Source organism: Papio anubis, chromosome 19 (assembly GCF_008728515.1).
Source record: "Papio anubis isolate 15944 chromosome 19, Panubis1.0, whole genome shotgun sequence".
Lineage (NCBI taxonomy): Eukaryota > Metazoa > Chordata > Mammalia > Primates > Cercopithecidae > Papio > Papio anubis.
The window spans coordinates 42,699,234-42,720,840 of record NC_044994.1 but is presented as its reverse complement, the minus strand read 5'-3'; the positions used below and the strand labels follow the sequence as shown (position 1 = coordinate 42,720,840).

Genomic DNA, 21,607 nt, shown 5'->3' with positions numbered 1-21,607 from the left:
ACAAACTGCAGTAATTTGCTGAGCCCTCAATCAGACATTCAATCTTGCTGAACTGTGAAAAAGTGTTTTCGCTTTTAAACATCTGGTGAAGTAGTTCACACCAGAATGAAAAGCTTATGTTTTCCAAAATTATTGTTTGTGTCACCTAATTGTTAAAAATCAAACCTAAACAGAAACAGTCCTCCTATAGGTTTAGGTCCCTGATGTGTGTAGCTTTTCAGTAAACTCGTGCCATGGCGGAGCAGGCAGTTTCCAAGGTGATATGAGTGAGGCCCTCCAAAATCATCCTGCTTAAAACAATCCACATGACTCCCTGTCACAGCGCCTGAGATTCCCACCGTTCGCGGCCCTTCTAGTTAAGGCACCTGCTTCAGACACACCTGTGTTCTCTGGGAGGCATTCTTAGTCTCCTTCATTGTGCTGAAGTTTGAGAGCCACAGCTCCAAGCATCAGCAAACACATCAGGAGCATCAGTTTTCTGTCCTGAGATAAGCGATGCCATTTCTTTGGGTCAATGGTTCTTAAAAGTTCAAGAGCATCAGAATCCCTTGGAGGCTTGTGAAAACACAGATTGCTGGGCCTCACCCTCAGGGCTGTTTGAGTAGGTCTGAGATGGAACCTGGGAACCTGTATCTCTAATGAGTTCCTAGGCGAAGCTGAGGCTGCTAATCTGGGACCTCACTTTGAGAACCACTATGCTAGTTTAATTTTTTTTTTTTTTTTTTTGAGACGGATTCTCACTCTGTTGCCCAGACTGGAGTGTAGTGGTGCAATCTTGGCTCACTGCAACCTCCACCTCCCAGGTTCAAGCGATTCTCCTGCCTCAGCCTCCTGAGTAGCTGGAACTACAGGCACACGCCACCATGCCTGGCTAATTTTTATATTTTTAGTAGAGACAGGGTTTCACCATGTTAGCCAGGCTGGTCTCAAACTTCTAATCTCAAGTGATCCACCTGCCTCGGCTTCCCAGAGTGCTGGGATGACAGGCGTGAACTACCACACCGGCCTGCTAGTTAATTTTTAAGGCATCCTAATGAGATATGGAGGCAAAGCATAGAAGCATTCTGATCATGAATGAAGAAAGAAGACAGAGGGCTATGAAGTAGAAAGGCTCAAAGGCAGGCCAGCCCTGCAGGAAACAGACTTGCTTGAATGATCCATCAAAACACAAGAGCCTTTGCCCAAATTCTTATGGGCCCCTTCCTCTTCCTTTCTTTCTTGGGTGTTTTCCGCTTACTGCCTCTTTGAAAGGCAGATATATGAAAGACAAGCGCCATGTGGCTTATGAAAGAATAGGCAATGAGTGATTTTAGGTCAGTCTGTCAGAGGCAAATAAAACTTGTTATGATTATCCCTTAGAGAGATAGAATGAGGAATTGATATGCTATAAATTCTGCCGGGGCTTAGAATTAAAGTAACTTGTACTATATCATACCCACCTAATTTTAGAAGTACTGCTGCAAGAACGATAGACCCAGTAATGGGGCCTCTATATGTGCCTTTGACAGTCAGAGGTGTGAGCCATAGAGGGCTAGTTTTACTGTAAATGCCATGACGCACACTAGTCATAGAAGGTTACTGGATCAGGAGTTTGACCGTTCTTGAATGTTGTAGTGGAGATGAGCAGGTTTAGTGAGCACAGGGTAAAATAAGTGCTACAAGTAAGGGTAGTGGGTGGTGCCCCCGGCAGCCCCAGCAAGGACTCTATGATAGGAGGAGAGGTGGCCCTTCCTGGAGCGACGCACTCATTGTGATTCAGGCTGTCATCGCACTCCTCAGGACCTCCGCACACTCCTGAGGTGGTTCCTGACCTTTCTTAGGCCTTACAAAGTGCTCAGTGAAGTCTTAATGACATTTTTTTTTTTCTCTTTTGAGATCGTCTACTTCCTAATAGGATAAATTCAGTGGAAAGCACGCTCCAATCCTTCAACTGCCTCTTCTCAACACAAACAACGAAGAACTCATTAACGGGCCTGAAGAGGAGGCGGCAGAAAGGGCTTGTCCCAGGACCACGGGCTGAGAAGCCACCCTCAGGTGGGATCACACGACTCGCCCCAAGGCCACTGGGTCAGGAGTGGGGTCCGTATCTCAGTGAAGAGGAAACTGATGTCTGATGTCTGCCTGGCACTGCCATGGCATCTCTTTGGGCAAAGTTTGGTTAGTGATTTAGCCCTGCGTACATCTGAGCGCGCTTTGACAGCCACGCTTTTTCATTTGACTCTAACAGGAATCCCATGAAATAAGCAGAATGGCCTGACTCTCCCAATTTGGCAGAAAAGACAATAGGGAAGTTAAGCTCTGAGAAAACAGTGGACATGGAGTGAAAACCCAGGCTCAGCCGCTCATTGTGTGACCTTGAGTGAGGCTCCTTCCCTTCCAGTTTTGTCATCTGTGAAAGGCTAGGGATGGACAACATGGGTGTGAGGTCTTTTTACACATCTATTCTAGTGATAAACTACATGAGCAAAAGGACTTGCCCAAGGTCATGCAGTTGGCGAGGTGAGCGAGAATAACACAGAGGACAGTGTTTTCCAGACTGCCCCTGTTGAAAGGGAACACCCTCCATTGCCACCCACACCATCTCCCCAAGTGTGGGCTGCAGGGGCCTCTACATGCCCCCTAGACCAAGACCCCCGGGGGTGGTGCAGTGGCGGGGCACACCCAGCATCTGTCCTGACTGCAACTTGAAACCCCGACGTGGCCAGTTGCTCATTAGAGAAGAGGCTGTTTTCTTTGGTATCTCTTTCACTAAATGAACCTAATGGACACGGGCCCGGTGTCAGGCCCTGCACCAGAGGAGGGGATGTGGAAGCAAATGAGACATACTGTCCACCCATGAGAAAGGTGGGAGGCATGTGGACCAGGCTGCTGTGTACTGCTGGGTGGGTGAATAAGAATTCATCCATGTGCCAGGAGGGTGGTGCTTCCCCACTCCCCTGGGACAGATGCGCCTGTACTCAGGACCCTTCCGGACTATGCCCTGTGTATCTTTTCACCTGGCTGTTTATTTGTATCCTTGAAAATGTCCTTCATAATAAATGTAAGTAAGTGTTACATGGACCTAACCCTAACCCTTACAGTAAATGTAAATAGGTGTTTCCCTGAGTTCTGTGAGCTCCTCTAGCAAATTAATTAAACCCAAAGAGGGGACCATGGGAACCCCAACTTGAAGCCAGTCCATCAGACATTCCGGAGGAGTGGACTTATTAATATGACTGGTGGGAAGGAGGGGGCAGTCTTGTGTCCCTCAACCTGTGGGATCTGACACTATCTCCAGGTAAATAGTGTCAGAATTGAATTGGGGGACATCCAGCTGATGTCCACTGAAGAACTGATTGCTAGCTTGCTGGTGGGGAGAAATCCCCACATATTTTGAGGTCACGGAAGTCTTCTGGGTATATTGTTGTGGTGTGAGAGCAGAGGAAAAATGCTCTGAGAGTTTTTCCAAACAAGGCTCCCGTTGGATCACTAACCCTATCACTGGCCCTGGGCTCTCTCAGCCAGGGAAAAGGGGCATTTTTTTGTGACCCACACAAAGGCACTCGTTGTAGCCCAGGTGAGCATGGTTTTCTTCAAAGGGAGTGGAGATTCATAAAATTTAGAAGGGATTAAGTTTTGAGAAGTTTGTGTGTAGACAGCATCCGCCAAACACATTGGAGAGAGCAGATGCATGCAGAAGATGTACACGTCTGACCACAACCAACTTACTGTCTGGAAGAAGTATGTGCTCTTTTTCTGAGAGTCAACCCTTCCAACCACACAGAATCAAGGAACCAAATAGCTCCCTTTCTGCAATGTGCTAGTAGATGACTATTCTTCCATCTGTTCAACACAGTCAACAAAATCGACTGAGGGCCATGTCTTAGGCACAGTGATCAGAATCCATGGAGGGGGACCATGAAGAAGGAGAGACAGCTTTCAAGAGGCCAGGGGACTCTCGGCTTGGGAGAGTACAAAGAGACAGACTCAAATACCCCTAGGACAGAGCAGAGAGTGATCAGTGTTAGAAGATACCCGTGATGGCCTGGGGAAAGTGCCATGGGAATTCAGAGGAAGGAATGATTAATTCCAACCCAGAATCCGGAAAGATTTCATGAAGGAGACTGCGCTCACAGAGACCCTCCACCAGAAGAGGAAGAAGCCTCAGTCCCTGTGTCCTTTGGCTACATCAGCTGTGTAAGCTTGAGAAAGCCGTTTTTCTCTGTTTTAAAATGAACCATTTGCCCTAAGTGCTTCACAGCATTATGGGGATTAAACGAGAACTGATTTGAATGCACATTGGATAAATAAAAGCACCAAATATAAGCCTTTCATCATCACTGGGGGAAGAGAGGGGAGAAAGCTAAAAGCAGAAAGTGTATAAGGGAGGAGGTGGGGTGGGGGTGGGTGGTGTCTGCCAAACACGGGGGCGCAGGGATGATGTGAGTGCCTACTGGGCTCGTAACTGCCTCTAGTGATTTCTTTAACATCCCACAGCGAATTTTATTAAAGAGAACCCGATAAGAGCAAGCCAGAACATCGAAATTCCTCTGCATTGGGAAAATGGAAGTCTCAACCAGGGAAGTGGCTTCCAGTCCCAAGTGACAGGATAACACTGAGCCCAGCCCTCAGGGTCGCTGGGGGAGTGTGTGAGCCTCGGTCTCTCCAGCTCCCAGCACTGAGCTTGGGTTTGATGTTGGCTCACCAAACACCCATTAAATGAATGGATGCAGTCCTGACTGCTTTCCAAGGAATTTTACATTCATGGGCCATTTTGATTCTTAACCATAGCCAGAGGAGCAGATAGGGCACAATTATTATCCCTGTCAAAGAGGGGAAACTGAGGCTCCCAGGGGTAAGTGTCCAAGTTAGCACTATTAGAAGGAACCCGGACCTCTGACTCCTCCTAAAGGGTCTTTTGCTCACACCATGTCACCCCCAAAGAATTATTATGATAGCCAGTTTATGCCACTATAAACCATCTTCCCGGACCTTCCTAAAGGCCTGCTACATGCTGTCTTAAGCTCTTTCCTTGTCGCAACTCACTTAATCAGGTCCTTTCATCACATGATGCTCAAATGTACTGGTTTATTCCAATTCACAAGGTAGTTTTTGTGCATCCCACATATAAGAGTCTTGTGGATTTTCTAGATCTTTTACCAAGTAAGAACAGATTTGGATTAAAACCTTTGGTTTGGTAGTTTGGAGTCATTGCTCCTTAGAAGAAAGAGAAGGAAGAAGCAGTTCAGGGTATCAGAAAGAGATACAAGGGCACTGTTTTTCCCTGCCTCCCCCAGCCCCACGTCATGGACATTCCGTCCTACAGAGTTGGCTGTCAGTTTTGACAGATGGCTTGGCTGCAGGAGTGGGGCGGAGGACAGGCTCATGGTTAAGGTCGCTAAGTAATTTGTGGCACCAAGGAGCCAGAGCCAGCCAGGCTGATTTGGGGTCTGAAATCTGGGCTGGAGTCCAAGTTCTAGCCAGGGAGAGTAGGATGGGGAGCCCTGCTCCCTGCGCCTTGTGACACCTTCCACTGCAGCTGTAGCAGGCAGATCAGTGCCCTTCTATGTGGGGTGCTAAGGGAGGGCAGAGGAATGGGGCTCAGGGAGACAGTCAAAGCACCTTCAAGGTCAAAGCCACCCTCCCCTTTCATGACCCACCCCAGCCCCTTGGATGATAATAGACTACTGTACACCTACTCCCAAGGAGATGTTTTATTCTAATAACATTTTTTGTAGCATCAAGGTTTGGGCAGGAGGCTGGAAGCCACACCCAGCCCCCAGCTCTGTTGCAGAGTACATGGCAACATGCTCATGCTGAGGGGCTCCGAGGCACCCCTAAAGTGGCAGGAACCTGGGACAGGGGAAGGAAGGGAATGTCAGAGGACTCCCAGCTTCTGAAGAGAGGAGTGGATCAGGTAAGAGGAGGTCTGGGCCTTTGAGAACAACTCAGTGTGACATTTATCTCCAGCAGAGTGGCCAGGTCAGCTCTGATCCCTGCAGTTGGTAGAGTATTTAGCACCCACCATGGGGGATCTCAATAGTATAGTCTGCCACCCATGGCTTTCGCATCACACTGAGAGGCAAGAGTATCGTGGGACCTGGGAGAACTGAGTCATTAGCTGGATAAGGTACAGTGAAGGATTAGCTCATCAGATCAATCATTTGTGCCTGCTGTCCACCGACTGAGAGAAATGGACACTGAGTGGGTCAGCTTGGATGGGATGAGGGAGGTGAGATCAACCAGAGCATGAGGCTCACAGGGTGGGAAGCCTCAGGGGGTGTCCTCAGCACACAGGAAGGACATGGGATGGCTAAGTGGACAGCAGGGATAAGAGGATGCTAGAGGCAAATTCACCAACCACATAGTTTTCAAGCCATAGAATTTAGAGCTGGAAGAAATTTTAGAGATCATCTAGTCCAGCTTCTGCTGGCACAGCTTAGAGTGATCAAAGCCACACGGCAGAGCCAAGACCAAGAACCAGATCTCTCTCCACGCCTCCAACAACTTTTCAGGCTAATGATCTTCCTAGCACTCTCCAGCCTCCCGTAATTGCTAACTCTAGTCCTCTGACTACCGTGGAGCTAGGAACAGCTTGGGAGTGCTGTAAGTATTCTTGGGGATTCTGTGGACCACCGGTATCCACCATTCCAGCCAGACATACCTTGTGGGAGTAATGCTGATCAACAATCCTTGCCAACCCGAAATCCCCAATCTTGAGCACAAGGTCCTCTGTGCTGATGAAGATGTTGGCGGGCTTCAGGTCCCTGTGCAGCACGTTGGCGGAGTGGATGTACTTGAGCCCGCGGAGCAGCTGGTACATGAACAGCTTGGCATGCTCTTCTGCCAGTGTGCCCTGCTCCAGCAGGCGTGCCAGGTCAGTCTCCATGTACTCCTGGACGATGTAGGCCACGCTGAACTTGAGCAGCTCACCCTGCAGGTCAGTGCCCTTGGGCCCGAGCACCTCGTACACTTTGACGATGTTGTCGTGGTCCAGACGCCGAATGATCTTGATCTCTCGGAGTGCATGCTTCATGCTGCGGGCATCACTCAGGGCAATCTTCTTCACGGCGACCTTCCGGCAGGCCCGGCTGTCCATGGCCGACAGCACCAAACCATTGACACCGAAGCCCAGGGGTTGGAAGTCAACAAAGCGCCCACCGAGGTCATACCCATAGACACTGGCGATGCAGTCACCCTTCTCAGCCATTGTGGGCTCAGTGATCTGGAGCTGCCCAGATAACGCAGGGGCAGTCAGGAAAGGCCAAGTCTCGGCTAGCGGTCTCCCTCGCACACTTCATTCTGTCAAGTCCCACGGCTGAGGGATGCGTTTTCTCCCGGTGAGGTCACTGCCACCAGCTCTCTGGAGACAAGAATGGCATATGGCCATGCTCGCTGAGCTGCACTAGTTGGGGGCTCAGACTGTTGCCTTAACCTGCATTGGGAGGGCTGTCCACTAATTCCTGTGTTTCCTGAACACTCCTTAAAGCTTAGAATGGCTCATATTTCTTTTTAAATCTGGCATCTTGGAAAGAAAACCGAGTATCATTATCTACGGAATGTCAAGTTTTCTACCATAGTGGACTGCAAAGTAAAAGATGCAGAAACTCTCCCCTTTGAACACTTTGTTACAGGCTGAAATGCAAGAGTTGTTTGCTGAGCTGAACTCCTTTACTTAAGATGCTCCAAAGCTCAGCTGTGTCACAGCCTCTCTCTGTGTTCCAAGCAGTATGCAGGGATCCCATTAATGAATTCTGGAGGCATCCAGGGGCTTCTTTCTACCTCTCCCGTTTCTACCAGCTCACCTTAGATTCCAAAACCTGAGCCGGTCTGGTGAGCACTGGTGAAAAAAGCTGGAGAAACCCAAGCACCTTTCATGAGCTCTACACCAAGTTACGCCCGAGGTTCCAGATGCAGGGGAGCTCAGCTGCCAGGCCGGGATCCTCTGGAGCCTTTGGATATGGGCAGCATCCTCTTTCGCCAGCTCATCCACGCCACCTTGCCCAAGACTGTATTCCACTGCACCCAGAGAGGCTGCAGGAATGTGGCATCTTTCAGACCAAGTCTCCTTCCCTGTCAAAGAGATAACGTTGGGTAAATTTCCATACTCCGGCTTCCAACACCTTCCCACTTGCATCTTTTGTTAACCAGCCCAAGTGTTATTTGATCTGTCCAGCCAGCTGAAACACTGCTTGCTCAGGGGATTCCGGGCTTTGCACTGCCCAGCCACCCTCCTGCTGTGCGTAGCACTCCCCTGGAAGAGAGAGAAGATGGATTGATTTGATAAGACCATCAGATGTTGTGCCTCTTATGTCAGTGCCGGCTCCCCCAAGGTTAACATGTGCAAATTACGGGGGAGAAGTATCCCTTCTGACCTTTGCAAAATTAATTTGTTTTATGCTTTCCAAACACACACATCAGCGCTAGCTAGGAAGGGTGAGAGTAGAAAGTAACGAGTTGCAGACAGAAAACAAAGGATCGATACTCTTGTTTTGCACTTGGGTTCCTTTTCTTCCTTCTTTTTTTTTTTTTTTTTTTTTTTTTTTTGAGACGGAGTCTTGCTCTGTCACCCAGGCTGGAGTGCTGTGGCCGGATCTCAGCTCACTGCAAGCTCCGCCTCCCGGGTTCCCGCCATTCTCCTGCCTCAGCCTCCGGAGTAGCTGGGACTACAGGCGCCCGCCACCTCGCCCGGCTAGTTTTTTTTGTATTTTTTAGTAGAGACGGGGTTTCACTGTGTTCGCCAGGATGGTCTCGATCTCCTGACCTCGTGATCCGCCCGTCTCGGCCTCCCAAAGTGCTGGGATTACAGGCTTGAGCCACCGCGCCCGGCCTCTTCCTTCTTTTACAAATGTCTTTGAACATTTTAAGAGGCTTTCACGGGGACTGAGATTTAATGACATTTGTATCTCTCGCTTTCCACGTAAGTTGAAGAAGCCCATGTACCAAATTACAAGGAAGTAATGTTGCCACCCGTAATAAAAGTACTCTCTTTGCCCAGAAACCAGGGTGCAGAGTTCCTAGTGCTACATCAAGACTGGCATGGTAAGCTGTATTCTTTTTGACAATGGTGACCTCGCTCTTCAAAGCAATGGGTCAAATCTAAACTTCACTGTCCCTGCCCTCTGGTGGCTGTTGACTCAAATTACAGGTATAGGAGCTAAGTGGGGAGAAAAAACCCTGCAAAACTAGAAATGTAAATTCAGATCTCTGAAATAAGGTAATATCATAGCGTCTAAGAGACTGGCAGGTTTTCTAAGTTCATAAAGACCACAGACACACAAAGAAAGAACACTGTATCCAACACAAAGGCATGAACCTGGCAGACTGCTGCTTTATTCTCATCATATCGCAGGGCCTCCTGTAGAGACACTTTCCTATCTGAAGTCTGCACAATTCTGCAAAGATAAATGAAGCAAAAACAATAGTCAACTCAATGCTCTGAAATTAAGGGGGCAAATTAGGGGACACAGATGATCTGAAATAGTTAACAATCAGATCCCCTGTAAAGACTTCTAATGAAAGAAATTTGCCAAGGGTCTAGAACATAGTAATTGCTCAACAGATGTTACCTATTGTTGCTGTTTAGTTAAACATTCCCTTATATTTGAATAAGATGTATTCAAGATTCTGATAATTTGTCAGATCTTTGATAATTCTATTCTGCATGTTTTTACTGGGTCCAGGAACAAAACAACCACAGACTTACAGAATTTCAGATTGGGAAGCAATCTAAGCAAACAAGGCCCGTGGTCGTTATCTAGAGATGGTACTGCCCTCCTCACCTTATTTGACTGGGAGTCACTACTGGTATTTAATGGGCAGGGCCGGATTTGCTAACCATTCTACTGAGCATCCCCACCTCCATGCCCAAATGCCCAGAGCACGTCCACTGACATCCGCCCCTCCACCCCCAAATGCCAACAGCACTTCCACGGAGAAACATCAATTCTGATTCCAGTTCTCACTTTACAGGTGAGGACACCAAGGCTTGGAGAGCACCAGCTTAGTGCTTTCAGTATAGATAGGGTCAATATCCATCTGATGAATGGATAAATGAATACCATTCACTCTGTTTGAGGATGCCCAGCCACTAAGAGACAGTGCTGGGAGCACCCAGTGAACCAGATTCTATGGCCTGTGCTAGTGAAGTCCACCTGGATACCTAACTCAGGGGAATCAAAGAGCCTCCGCAGCTCCCCATTGTCTCACTCCTGGACTCCTGCTGCCCAAGTCACGTAATGGCAATTACATTGAAGTTTCTCTTTCTCCCCACAAGCCTGGTCTGGCTCCCAAGGGCACAGCAAAGAGGCAATCGCATATTATTATTTTTTTTTAGGAAAGACATGCTTAAGCCTTCTTCCCTTTCCAGCTCCTGCTGGGCTGTAAACAGAGAGAGGAATGAGCACCTAAGCAGAGAGGGGATGACATCACAAGCAAGCTGAATGCAGGATTTGCTTGAGGTCAGCTGCAATGCAGATAATCTGCAAATAATTAAGAGGTGCTTTATTTATTTTTAAAACTCTTTCCCTCTCATGCATGGGAAGAGACACCCTGTGTGTGTGTCTCTTTTTCAGTGGTCTTCCCAACATGCTGTCAGCTTTAGGGGGCAAGTACCATGTCAAGGTGGAAAGCCTTGATTCCAGCCACTCTACCTTTCTGGTGGGCCACTAAATAGACTCTTTCCTGCCTGGCTTCTTTGCTTGTACCTTCCCAGTTCCTGAAATATTCTCCTGCTTCCCCACCACCCCCATTTGTTGAAATCCTATCATTCAGAATCCAAAGTCTCATTTTTTTCCTAAAGCATCCATCCCGGTACTCAATGACATATCTCCCTTTTCTAAACTCCTGTGGCACTCATGTGTATGCTGTGTTTGGCATTTACCATATATTAGCCTGGGTTGTTATTTAACTTTTTGTACATGTCCATCTCCCAACTAGACTGTAAGCTTCACAAGTAGCTTACAGGGCACAAAGTAGGGCATAGAAAATATCCGTGGACTAGAAGGAGCTGAGTGCCATTCATTATGTCTACAAAGTGGTGATGCCTACATTTCCTAGGGGTCACTGTCCCTTGTGATACTTGCCACGGAAATTGTTCAAAGGGCGCATCTCACAACAAGCCCTAACCACTCAGACCAACTAATATTTCTGAACTTCAATCCTCTTAGTAACATCTTCTGCTTAGATGCTGCCTCTCTAGAGTTTCAGTGCTCTAATCAGGCAACCTCTTGTCTGACCATTTCTCCGTTCCCATTTGAGTTTATTATTATGCCTCTCTTCTCAAGCCTCTTGATTTTCTGTTTCTTTCCCCAAGTCCTCTGTAATTTGCATTGTAAACCCTTTGCCTTTCTCACTAGGTGGGCTGATTACGAGGCATCCATCACCTAAGAAGTCTCAGGTTAGTGGTCCATTTCTTGCATGATATGCTGAGAGGTGTGGGCCCATCAGCCATGGGGAGGAGCAGACTGGCATCTGGATGTGTCCACCTGGGCAGGGGAGTGGTTGTGGCAGCTCTTGGTGTGGTGCAGCTTCTCAGGGCCAGTTCAAAGGTGGTGGTTCAGAACTGCTCCGAACCACAGGTGTGATTTCAAACCCAGGGAGGTGGCATTCACTGTCTGGGATGGAAAGGCCACTCGTTCAGTCGTGCTTGAGTGACACCCAGCAAGAGGAAAGCATGCAACTCCCACAAGGGCAGCCAAGGTCCCCATGATTCCATGGCTGGGCATTGTAATAAAACACAGGAATAGAAATTTCTACCCTCAGGACTCTGAACAATGGAGCTTCAGCTCTCACTGCTTTCTCACTGACTCTCAGGCAACAGCTTATTTGAGGGCAATTAATTATTCTCTCACTCATCCAGCCTTTTAACGTGTGGAGGCAAACCAGAGACGAGATGGCGTGTGCCAACTGTCCCTTTCTGGGATTCCTGGGGCTCTGGTTTACACATTGGCTTTGGAAAGTCTAAATTTAGACTCACCTCCCTGTCTGCTCAGATCCTCCCAAACCTCATGCTGTCGACTTTCCACAGGAACTATCTCCCCAGCAAGGTGCTGACATTTCACAGACGCTGCTTTCTTCCCCTCTCCTGAACACTCTGAAACTTACAGGAAGCCCTTCTCCCATGGAGCCGCTGTTTCCAGCCGAGCAGGCTATGCACTGCGTGCTTCTAGGTGGCACCTTCACATGGCAATCAGTCTGACTCCAAGGCTCGTGATCCTAATGAGTCACTGTGGTCTATGTGAATGGAGTCCTCTAGAACAAGGATGGGCAAACTTTTTCTATAAGGAGCCAGAGAAGAAATATTTTCATGTTTGTAGGACATACAGCCTCTGTTGAAACCACTCAACACAACTTAATTCTGCCTTTAGAGCAAAAAAGCAGCCACAGACAATACCTGAACAAAGGTACATGGCTGCATTTCAATAAAACTTTATTTACAAAACTAGGTGCTGGGCTAGAGTAGGCTTGTGGGCTGCAGTTCGTGGACCTCTGCTCTAGACTCCACGGGAACATCCTCTAGCTCATTCACAAGCAGGCCCTGAAGTGTGCTGGGACCTGGCCCCTTTCTGGCTCCTCCTGCACTGCATTGTCTCCTTCCTCTTGGACTCAGTCTTCCTTTTGCCCCTCATGGTGACATGATCCCAGGCCTGGCTGGCCTCCTGGGGAGCTACCCTAGGAGGTGAGGCTTGGTTCAGCTCATCTGCAAATTCTTTCCAAAAGCTACCTAATCTGGCCTAAAGGTCCCTTCTAGTTCTGCAATTCTGTGGTACGGCTGATGTGCCTCACTCCGCAACCCCACTTGCATTTTAACAAGCCTTCCAGAGAGATGGCAAAGAGGACATGATGAAGATGGTGGAACTGCATGTCCTGAGGGTTTACCAGAGGCCAGTGGCTTCACCTGATTATTTCAGTTGGGTCTCACAACATCCCTGTGAGGTTGATATCATTTTCCATGGAGCTCCAAGAGGGAAGTGATTTTCCCAGTCACCCTCTGGCAGGTGAAGAATCTGGGATGTCAACTCAGGTTGGTCCGAGTCCAACGCTTACGCTCTAATTGCCATAACATGATCTCAGCCCCAGCGAGTGACTTACCACAAACCATCTAGGCTCAGTGTGAGTTTTCAGGCCCAGTGAGGGAAAAATGTGAGGTAGGCACACCTTGTGGTATGTCTCAGATTAAAGCAAGAGGCAGCCACCTTTTCAGCCTGTGTTCAACCCAGTATGGAGGCCACAGTAACCCCATTCTATGGAAAGAGAAACCCAGAAATAGAATGCTGAAATAATATTAAAAGTGGAGTAAAAAACCCTTGATTTTAAACAACCACACCCCCACCTTCCATCATGTTCTTGACCTTTAACTGTGAACCACAGCCATGCTGGAGCCTGTGGCACAGGCACTGAGCATCCTTGGGATGAGCTGGCTGACTTGCAGGCATCCTGACTAGCACAGCCTGTAGCTGACACTGACTGTGGCCACCTACCCAGGAAACATTCCTGCTTCCTCCTCACGAACAAACCAGGTCTGGTTCGGCCATCAGGCAGCTGAGCCCACTCGGGAATGACTCCCAGTGGGTCTAAACCAGCATTTCTCAGCCTCAGCACTGTCAACATTTTGAGCCAGGTGATCCTGAGCAGTGGGACTGTCCTGTGCATGGCTGCGTGCTCAGCAGCATCCCTGGCCTCAGCCTCCTGGATGCCAGTCACACCCCCAAGTTGTGACAACTGAAAGTGTCTCCAAACACTGACAACTGTCACCTATGGGGGAGGCACAAAATCGCCTCTGGTTGAAAATCACTTGTCTCAATCAGCAGTTTTCAACAGGGTTGGTGTTGGCATCCGAGCTGGGTGCCTCGGCCTCAAGGTCAAGCTGTTGGCCAGGGCTGCAGTCATCTCAAGGCTCAAACAGGGAGGAAGATCTGCTTCCAAGCTCACTCAGGTGATTACACAATGACTGGCCTCAGCTTCTGCAGTTCTCTCTGCTTTATGGGACTGTACCATACACTATTGCTGGAAGTTTAACAACTCTGATCCCAACCCACTAAATGCCAATAGCACTCCCTAGTCCCTGGGTCAGACTCACATTTCCCAGAGTCCCAGGAGGCAATGTCATCTCCCAAACCCATCTCTGTTGAGGACCATGAATCTAAACCAACTGTGGTAATACAATTCCCTCTGGGCAGTGATTGCTTTAGGGGTGGTCATATGATCCTGTTCTGGTCAACAAGCCTAAGGGAAAGTCTGCTGGGGAGTCCTAAGGGAAAAGGTTTCCTTCCCAAGCAAGAAGAAACCCTACTTCCTGTTTGTGGATGCGGGTGTAGAGGAAGTGGTGTTGGTGCTGCAGCAGCTGTCTTGAGGCCACATGGGGAGGTGGCAGAGGAGCGTGGGACCTTGCTGGCATCGCTGCTGAGCCACGCCTGCAACTACCCACCTCCAGCTCTCTTGCCAAGAGAGACTGTCAAGCCTTACTGCTGTTTAAGACATTTTTGCTTTGGACTTTTACATTTTTTTTTCACTTGACGCTGAGATGATCTAACTGAGAGTAACTTGCTCAGCACATGGTTGGTCTAAATGGAAAGTGAGGAGAGGTAGAACACATGGCTTCTGACCTCAAGAAGCTTATATTCATATCGGGGGAGTGGAACCACAACAATAATTATGGAAACAACACAGGAACATTCAGGAGTCAACTGCGTGATCCCTACTGTAAGTGTAGCAGGAAGCGGGGTGAGTCCCATCAGTCAGAGAGGCGCCTGGAGGATGTGGAAGGCAGCTACCCAGATGCCCCAGTGATCCTGGTTTTCAGGCCCTGTGTCATTCTCTCCCCTCAAGTGGGTGCTGGACTCACTGACTCATTTCTAAGGAACAGAATTTGGCAAAAGGAATGGGATGCCACTTCTGAGATCAGGCTATAAAGAGCCTGTAGCTTCCATCTCAGGTAATCACTCTCTTCTGTTCGCTCTTGGGGAAGCTGCTGCTCCTTCTTGAGGCAGCCCTGTCGGGGGATCCCTGTGAGTTCTCAGAAACGGACCTGCCAGCCACCGCGTGAGTGAGCTTGGAGGCAACCCTTCCCTGAGTTGAGCCCTGAGTGGACTACAGCCCCGCCAACAGCTTGATGGACATCTCAGGACACTTCGAGTCAGAGGCACCAACTAAACTGTGCCCAGATTCTTTACTCTCAGGAGCTGCATGGTAATAAATGTTGTCTTTAAGCCAATAAATGTCGGGACATTTGTTATACAGCGATAGCTAACTAATGGAGAGGAAGGACTTAGAGATCTGCAGTTCTTGACTTTCTAAAATAGAGAAGAGGCCTTGAAAAGTCCTTGTTGAGTCTGGGGTCTTGGGTCTCACCTGGCGTGGATCTCATTAGATTCCAGAGTCAGAACTGTGGGGAGGAGGGAAACTTACCTCTCTGTTTTCACTGATGTAACCCAGGGTCCAGGGCAGTGTCTGGCATACAGAGAGGGATTCAATAAATAAATATCAGTGGACACAGGAATGGCTCCATGTTTGCAGTAAGATTCTGGTTATGACAAAGTACAACCCACATGGAAAGATAAATTTAAAAAGCATCCCTGAGGCCCAGAAAAGAAAGCTTTTTAAATCCCTGCAGCCTGAGTAGGGACTAAAAGCAGGGGTTCAAGGCAGGAGGCCACACAGGCTCCCGAAAGCATAATGACCAGAGGCGTTTCCTCACCAAGGAAAGAACTGCTGTGTAATCGCTGATCTTTACCGTTGAGACTCAGCTGGGTCTTCTCTCAGCGGCGGCAGCAGGACCCCCAGGAATGAGGAGAAACGACTCTCCCTGGCCTTCTGGCTTTTGAAATTAAGCGCTGCTCCCTCCACCCTGGCAGAGTGCAGGTTGCGGTGGTGCATGTGGAGTGACCTGTGCACGCTCAGAAACTCATTTTCCTTTGCGGAAACTCTGATATATGGGCAGATGGCTGCTCCTAATGGTGCCGCCCATGATGCCAACCATGGGCTACATTCCCTATGCCTGTGCCTGTCTCGTGCCCAGCACCATTCCCAGCCTAGGACCTGGGATGACCCTTCACACACACCAGCCAGCAGGACACCAACTGACCTGAGCCAAAAGCCCAGCTTAGTCTAAAATAAATAGGTCTCAAGCAGAGGAACCACTGACAGGCTCTGCTGCCCATGAGGGGCCTCAGGTGAGCCCTCTCCCGCTGGGACGTGTGAGCCTGTGGTGACTGCAAATGTCTTAAGGTCCCTGGGAGGCAGTGAGGCCACCCACCCTGGGTTGTGTTTCCCTTGTACGGTTTTCTTTCTTTTTTTTTTTTTTGAGACGGAGTCTTGCTCTGTCGCCCAGGCTGGAGTGCTGTGGCCGGATCTCAGCTCACTGCAAGCTCCGCCTCCCGGGTTCCCGCCATTCTCCTGGCTCAGCCTCCCGAGTAGCTGGGACTACAGGCGCCCGCCACCTCGCCCGGCTAGTTTTTTGTATTTTTTAGTAGAGACGGGGTTTCACCGTGTTAGCCAGGATGGTCTCGATCTCCTGACCTCGTGATCTGCCCGTCTCGGCCTCCCAAAGTGCTGGGATTACAGGCTTGAGCCACCGCGCCCGGCCCCCCTTGTACGGTTTTCTAAAGAACACGCCTGTGGGGACACTGCTGAGGAAGAAACAGGAGGGGACCCTGTTGTCTTCACCTCCCTGAGGTGGGGTGGTTAGAGGAAAGAATTGAGGGAGGGAAGAGAAGTTTGCAGAAGGAACATCAGACGCTGGGTGGGGAGTTCCCTCCTCCCCAAAGAGCAAAATCTCCAGGAGCGTTCGGGCTTTGCTCTGTTTTTCCTTTTGAAAATTACGTAACCAGCCAGGGAGAACAAAGCCTTCCCATGCCTCTCAGCGATACTAAAATAGCACGGAGAGAAATTCCGGCTGCCTCATCGGAACTCCAGCTCCACATCAGCAAAGCTGAGGAAGGGGAGCATCTGGGTCCCTGCGTGGGAAGTCTGGGAGCCGGTGGCCGCGGGCACAGCACCAGCTGCACAGAGGCCCCTGCCCAGGCTGGAGGCTGAGTCCAGTTTCTGGTCGGCAAGTGTCCAAGGGGGCATGTGCAGCAGGTGTGTAAATCCTTCTGATTTTAACCGACTCCTGCAACATTTGACCCTTGTAGATTCAAGGGGAAACTTCTTTTCTTTTTAAAGAAAGGAGATCTGAGATAGCAGAAGATGGTGGCCTCTTTCAAAATCTAAATCAGTGCAATTATGACTTCAGTGGCTAAATAAGGTGAGGCCCTATTTGGAGCTTGCTTTGTTCGGGCTGTGTTCTAAAGGGAAGTGATCCCAGCCAGGTCTGAGCTTCTCAGAGGCAGAGCCTGCATCTTTATTTCTCCCACACTTGCTTGAGTACTTATTGAATGGTGCCTGCAGGCCACTGTGCCTTCCCTGAATTGGGAGATAACTCTGTGAGCCCACATCTAATAAGCCATCTTGGGAATGCAGAAAGTCCTCTGGCAGCTCAGTGTTCAGACCTGAGTTTTCCTGCCAAATTTTGGGACCCATAAACGGGACCACTTACTTTCTACCTGCAGGGTTAGCCCATGGCAGGGATGCTCAAAGATCTATCTTGCTTTCGACCAAAATGGCAAATGTGTGCCATACATATTACTATCACTCCATTTTGTGCCTATGGCAGACATTGATACTCAGTCATGACTCTCTCCTGATGAGCCAGGAGAATCAAAGGCCTTCTAAAACTGCACTCCTGAGAGCCTCTGCCAAGCACCTGGAGCTGGCACTCAGGTGGAGCCTACCTGCATCGGTGGCCTGGACTCTGACCTCACGCTCCCATTGCTAACGGGATCTTTCTTTGTCTCTGGCACCAAGCCCTGCCTTGTTCCCCAGGCACACAGTCCAACTCAGCTAGCATTTATTGAGGGCCTCCTAGGTGCTGGGCATAGTCATACACAGTCAACAACGTTTAAGTTGAAGTTTCATTAGTTACATTGTGAGGTAGGTGTAACTATTCTCAGTAGATGAATCAACTCAGCACAGCACGTGGTACACAGTAGGTGCCCTGCAGGTGCCCGTTCTCCTCTGCTTCCTTCCATCTTGCAGAGAGCTGAAATGACTTCCTCTAGGTCACACCCTAGAAGGTAGAGCCTGGGGTCTAAACTAGGCATGGTTCCAACACCAGTGAACTCTGCCATCTCCCATGGGGCTTCCTGTTACAGAGCACTCTTGAGCATCCTTGAGTGCTTGCTTCTGTTTTTCTAATTTTCCCAGTTTCTTGGAGAAGGATTTACCTTGCTTCCTTAACTCATCTTGGGAACTGACATCCTTTGTCACTGTCTCTAGCCTCTGATCTCCAGTCTCCCTGAACTCTATTCACCAGCCATAAAAGGTATCTTTCAGCCCATAGATAATGTCACATTTCCCTTGCCTCTGGGCCTTCACACTTGCTGTTCCTTTTGTCAGGAAAACCTGTTCCTTTTGTTAGGGAAACTGCCCCACTTCTCTTCGCCTGGTTCTTTTTTTTTTTTTTTTTTTTTTTGAGACTAGGGTCTTGCTCTGTCACCCAGGCTAATGTGCAGTGGCTCGATCATAGCTCAGTGCAGCCTCAAACTCCTGGGCTTAAGAGCTCCTCCTGCCTTAGTCTCCTGAGTAGCCAGGACTACAGGTGCATGCCACCATGTCCAGCTAGGTTTTTTTCTTTTTTAAGTTTTGTAGACATAGGTTTCATCATGTTACCCGGGCTGGTCTTGAACTCCTGGGCTCAAGCAATCTTCCTGCCTCAACCTTCCAAGGTACTGGGATTACAGGTGTAATTCACACCCAGCCACTAATTCTTTTGCATCCTTTAGGTCTAAGTTTAAATGTCCCTTCCTCCAGGAAGCCTTCCCTGATGTCTCTTTTCCCTTCCCAGACTAGCTTATCTGTTCAGGCTGTGTCCCCCTCTTAGCCCTTTTATGTCACTTTTCTCTCTGTTTCAGTTTTAACTACTGTGTTCGATGTTTGACTGGAAGTGCAGTGAGGGCAGGAACTCCATCATGTGTATCGCTCTATTCTCAGCACCTAATTCCTAACCTACTGCATCAATATTAATATCTGAGCAGTGTAAATGCATTCCCAGAAGCTCCACACTCCAGACCATAGTTTACAAATCCAAATTTGTAATACTGACTTCTTTCTACCTGCTGAGGGATACCAACCAGACATGAGAATTTCACAAGTCTTATCTGATTTAAATCCTGGATTCAGTCCCTTTAAATTTCACAGAGTTCTTTACTTCTTTCCACCCAGCCCAGCCTGCCTCTTACCCAGGTGCACCGGCTCCTTATCCAGCTGACGCATGTGCATGGTTACCTCCTACTATTCCCGGGAGGCTAATCATTTGCAGGGGTTATGCTCAGAGGCAACAAGAAATCATTCCTAGAGCAGAAAAAAGTGATCCCTCTCCCAGCGATTGCATCTCCCTGTTTTCTGGTGACAGAACTCGTATTTTGACAGGTCAGGTCAACAATCCCTGGACCATACGGGGCTGTCAGAATCCAGGAAAGTCAGGGAGCCAGGAGGCCTGGATTCTGGTCCTACCGCTGCCTGTGAGCACTCCAGCAAGAAGTCTCATCTTTGTGAAGTGGGAATAACCACACTGCCCACTTACTCAAGAGAGGACAATTGGGCTGGCAATACAGATGTGCTTCCAATAATAAGTACAGTCATGACCACAACCCAATGATACCAAAGTGAACAGCACCCATCATGACATTAAGTGGGCGGTAGGGGCTGGAAGTGTGACCCCTTCTCCTGCCTTGGGCAAGTCTCAACATGCCTCCAGTAGTAGGGTGGCTTCAACATGAGAAGAGGTGAAACCACTGCACATGTGTTTTGAGTTTCTTTTCTGTGAGAGTTGGGAATGGAGACTGGCGGGGAGCCTCAGGCTGAATTATTTCTATCTTCTCTTCCAGGACACGCAGAGATATCCAGCCCGGGGTGTGGGGTATTAAGGAATGAATCTACAATGAATTGCCAACTGGCTGACCAAGTCCATTATGGTGACAGCATTCACTCGGGTCTAACTTCCAGACTGCCGCCATGTGTCCGCTGCCCTCTCTGTGAGCGCCTCCTTCATGGAAAGGTTATGAAACCCAGAAAGTCAGACCCACATGCCACAGAGATCACATCGTAGGGACGTGAGCACTGGAGCGGAAACGTGTGGTTGTATACTTGCTTTTGTACTTTGCTCCTTGCTCTAGCAGGAGAGATACCAGGGAGTGCATTGGTCTCCTAGGAACAGTGAATCCCCTGCAGGCCCATAGCATATTCCACACACCCACAACCCTCTTAGTCTTGATGGTCAGGGCCCGTGGGAGGCCATCGGATCGCAGTACACGTGGTGAGAGAGGGAGAGAACTGGTCAGCCTCCAGGTGAAAAGCTCCCTGGAGGGAGATGGCAAGGCATGAGGCTCCATCGCCTGGGTGGGGAGCGGACAAGAAGGCAGTGGAGCTCATGGATCCAGGGAGATGGGCAGTGGCGAACCCACTCTAAGCTCTCAGATGAGGCAAAGAACAGGAGCCTCGACAGGGACCCCAGTTTCCCCAGCAGCACCTGCGTTCCTTGCTGGTTTGGTTTCATGCTGGAAAAGGTGACCATCCAGCCTTCAGGCGTAAGTCAGTTCATACTAATTACAGCAGGAACCCAGGCAACTGAAGTCCAGAAAGGGGAAAGGACTCTGCCAAGGTCACTCCTGTGTTTTGGGGGCAGGCCCATCCCATTTTGGCATTTCTTGGGCATCAGGCTAACTTTACAGGGCATCCTCCGTCAGGTGAGGAAGGGGAGCCTGACCCAGCCAGCAAAGGCCCATGCATGGCCAGGATTGGCCAACTGTAAAGAACCAGATCCTCCTCTTCAAATAACTAAGTCATAACTTTCTATCAGGAAAGAAAGAGTCACATATGGACCATGTGGCAGCGGCTACCAGCATTCCAAACCAGAATCCTCTCTCTTCACTAGAACAGAGCTGCAGCCAGGCTGCCCTCAGGGAGCGATGGTAGAAGGGGACTGAGAATTAACCCTGTCCTGGTAAGGATGTGCAGGGCTGGGGCCTAGTACAGCACTTGGCCTCCACTGGGGCCCAGCCAGTGTTTGCTGGGTGAGAAAAGCATCAATTCATTCTAGTGTGAGATTGGAGAGCCAAGCCCCCTTCAGGTCAGGTACAAAAGATGCCTCTGTTCAGGTGTAACCAAGACAGTGAATGAATCACAGGAATGTGGACAGTCTCATGCCCACATGCATCAGTGGGAAACAAAACACTCAGGATGCTGATGATACAAGCCAGGGTGCAGGCCCAGGCTAGGGGAGCAGGGACAAAGAGGAGGAGCTAGGGAGAGGAAAAGAGGAGAGAGAAAGAAGGGGGGTAGTGGAAGGGGAGCAACGGGTAGAAGGAGGTCTAGTGAGGACCTTACCTCCAGCCCCAGAGGCAGCTGCCTGTCTTCTTTTTGAGTTGCTTGGCCGTCATTAGCACTCAGGACACACAGACGCACTATTCTCACTGCCTGGGAGCCTTGGACATACACATTGATCTAGTCCTCAATGCAGAATATGCTGCAACCTTGACAACAACAGCAGCACAGTAGCTTGACCAATGCAATCCTGCCAGCAGCCAAGAAC

General features: G+C 49.2%; 1 protein-coding gene across 3 annotated transcripts in view; it reads right to left on the bottom strand.

Annotated features, from left to right (window-relative positions):
• Positions 1-21,607, bottom strand: part of MAPK4 (mitogen-activated protein kinase 4) — a 171,158-nt gene that overhangs the window by 60,039 nt on the left and 89,512 nt on the right. For 2 of the 3 annotated variants that reach the window (XM_009192749.3, XM_009192748.3), the window contains exon 2: positions 6,644-8,052. In XM_009192749.3, the coding sequence (XP_009191013.1) occupies positions 6,644-7,189 (546 nt within the window). In that variant the 5' untranslated portion in view covers positions 7,190-8,052. Of the gene's footprint in view, positions 1-6,643; positions 8,500-21,607 lie in introns of those variants that run through there. The other variant, XM_003914380.5, reaches the window with a different exon arrangement.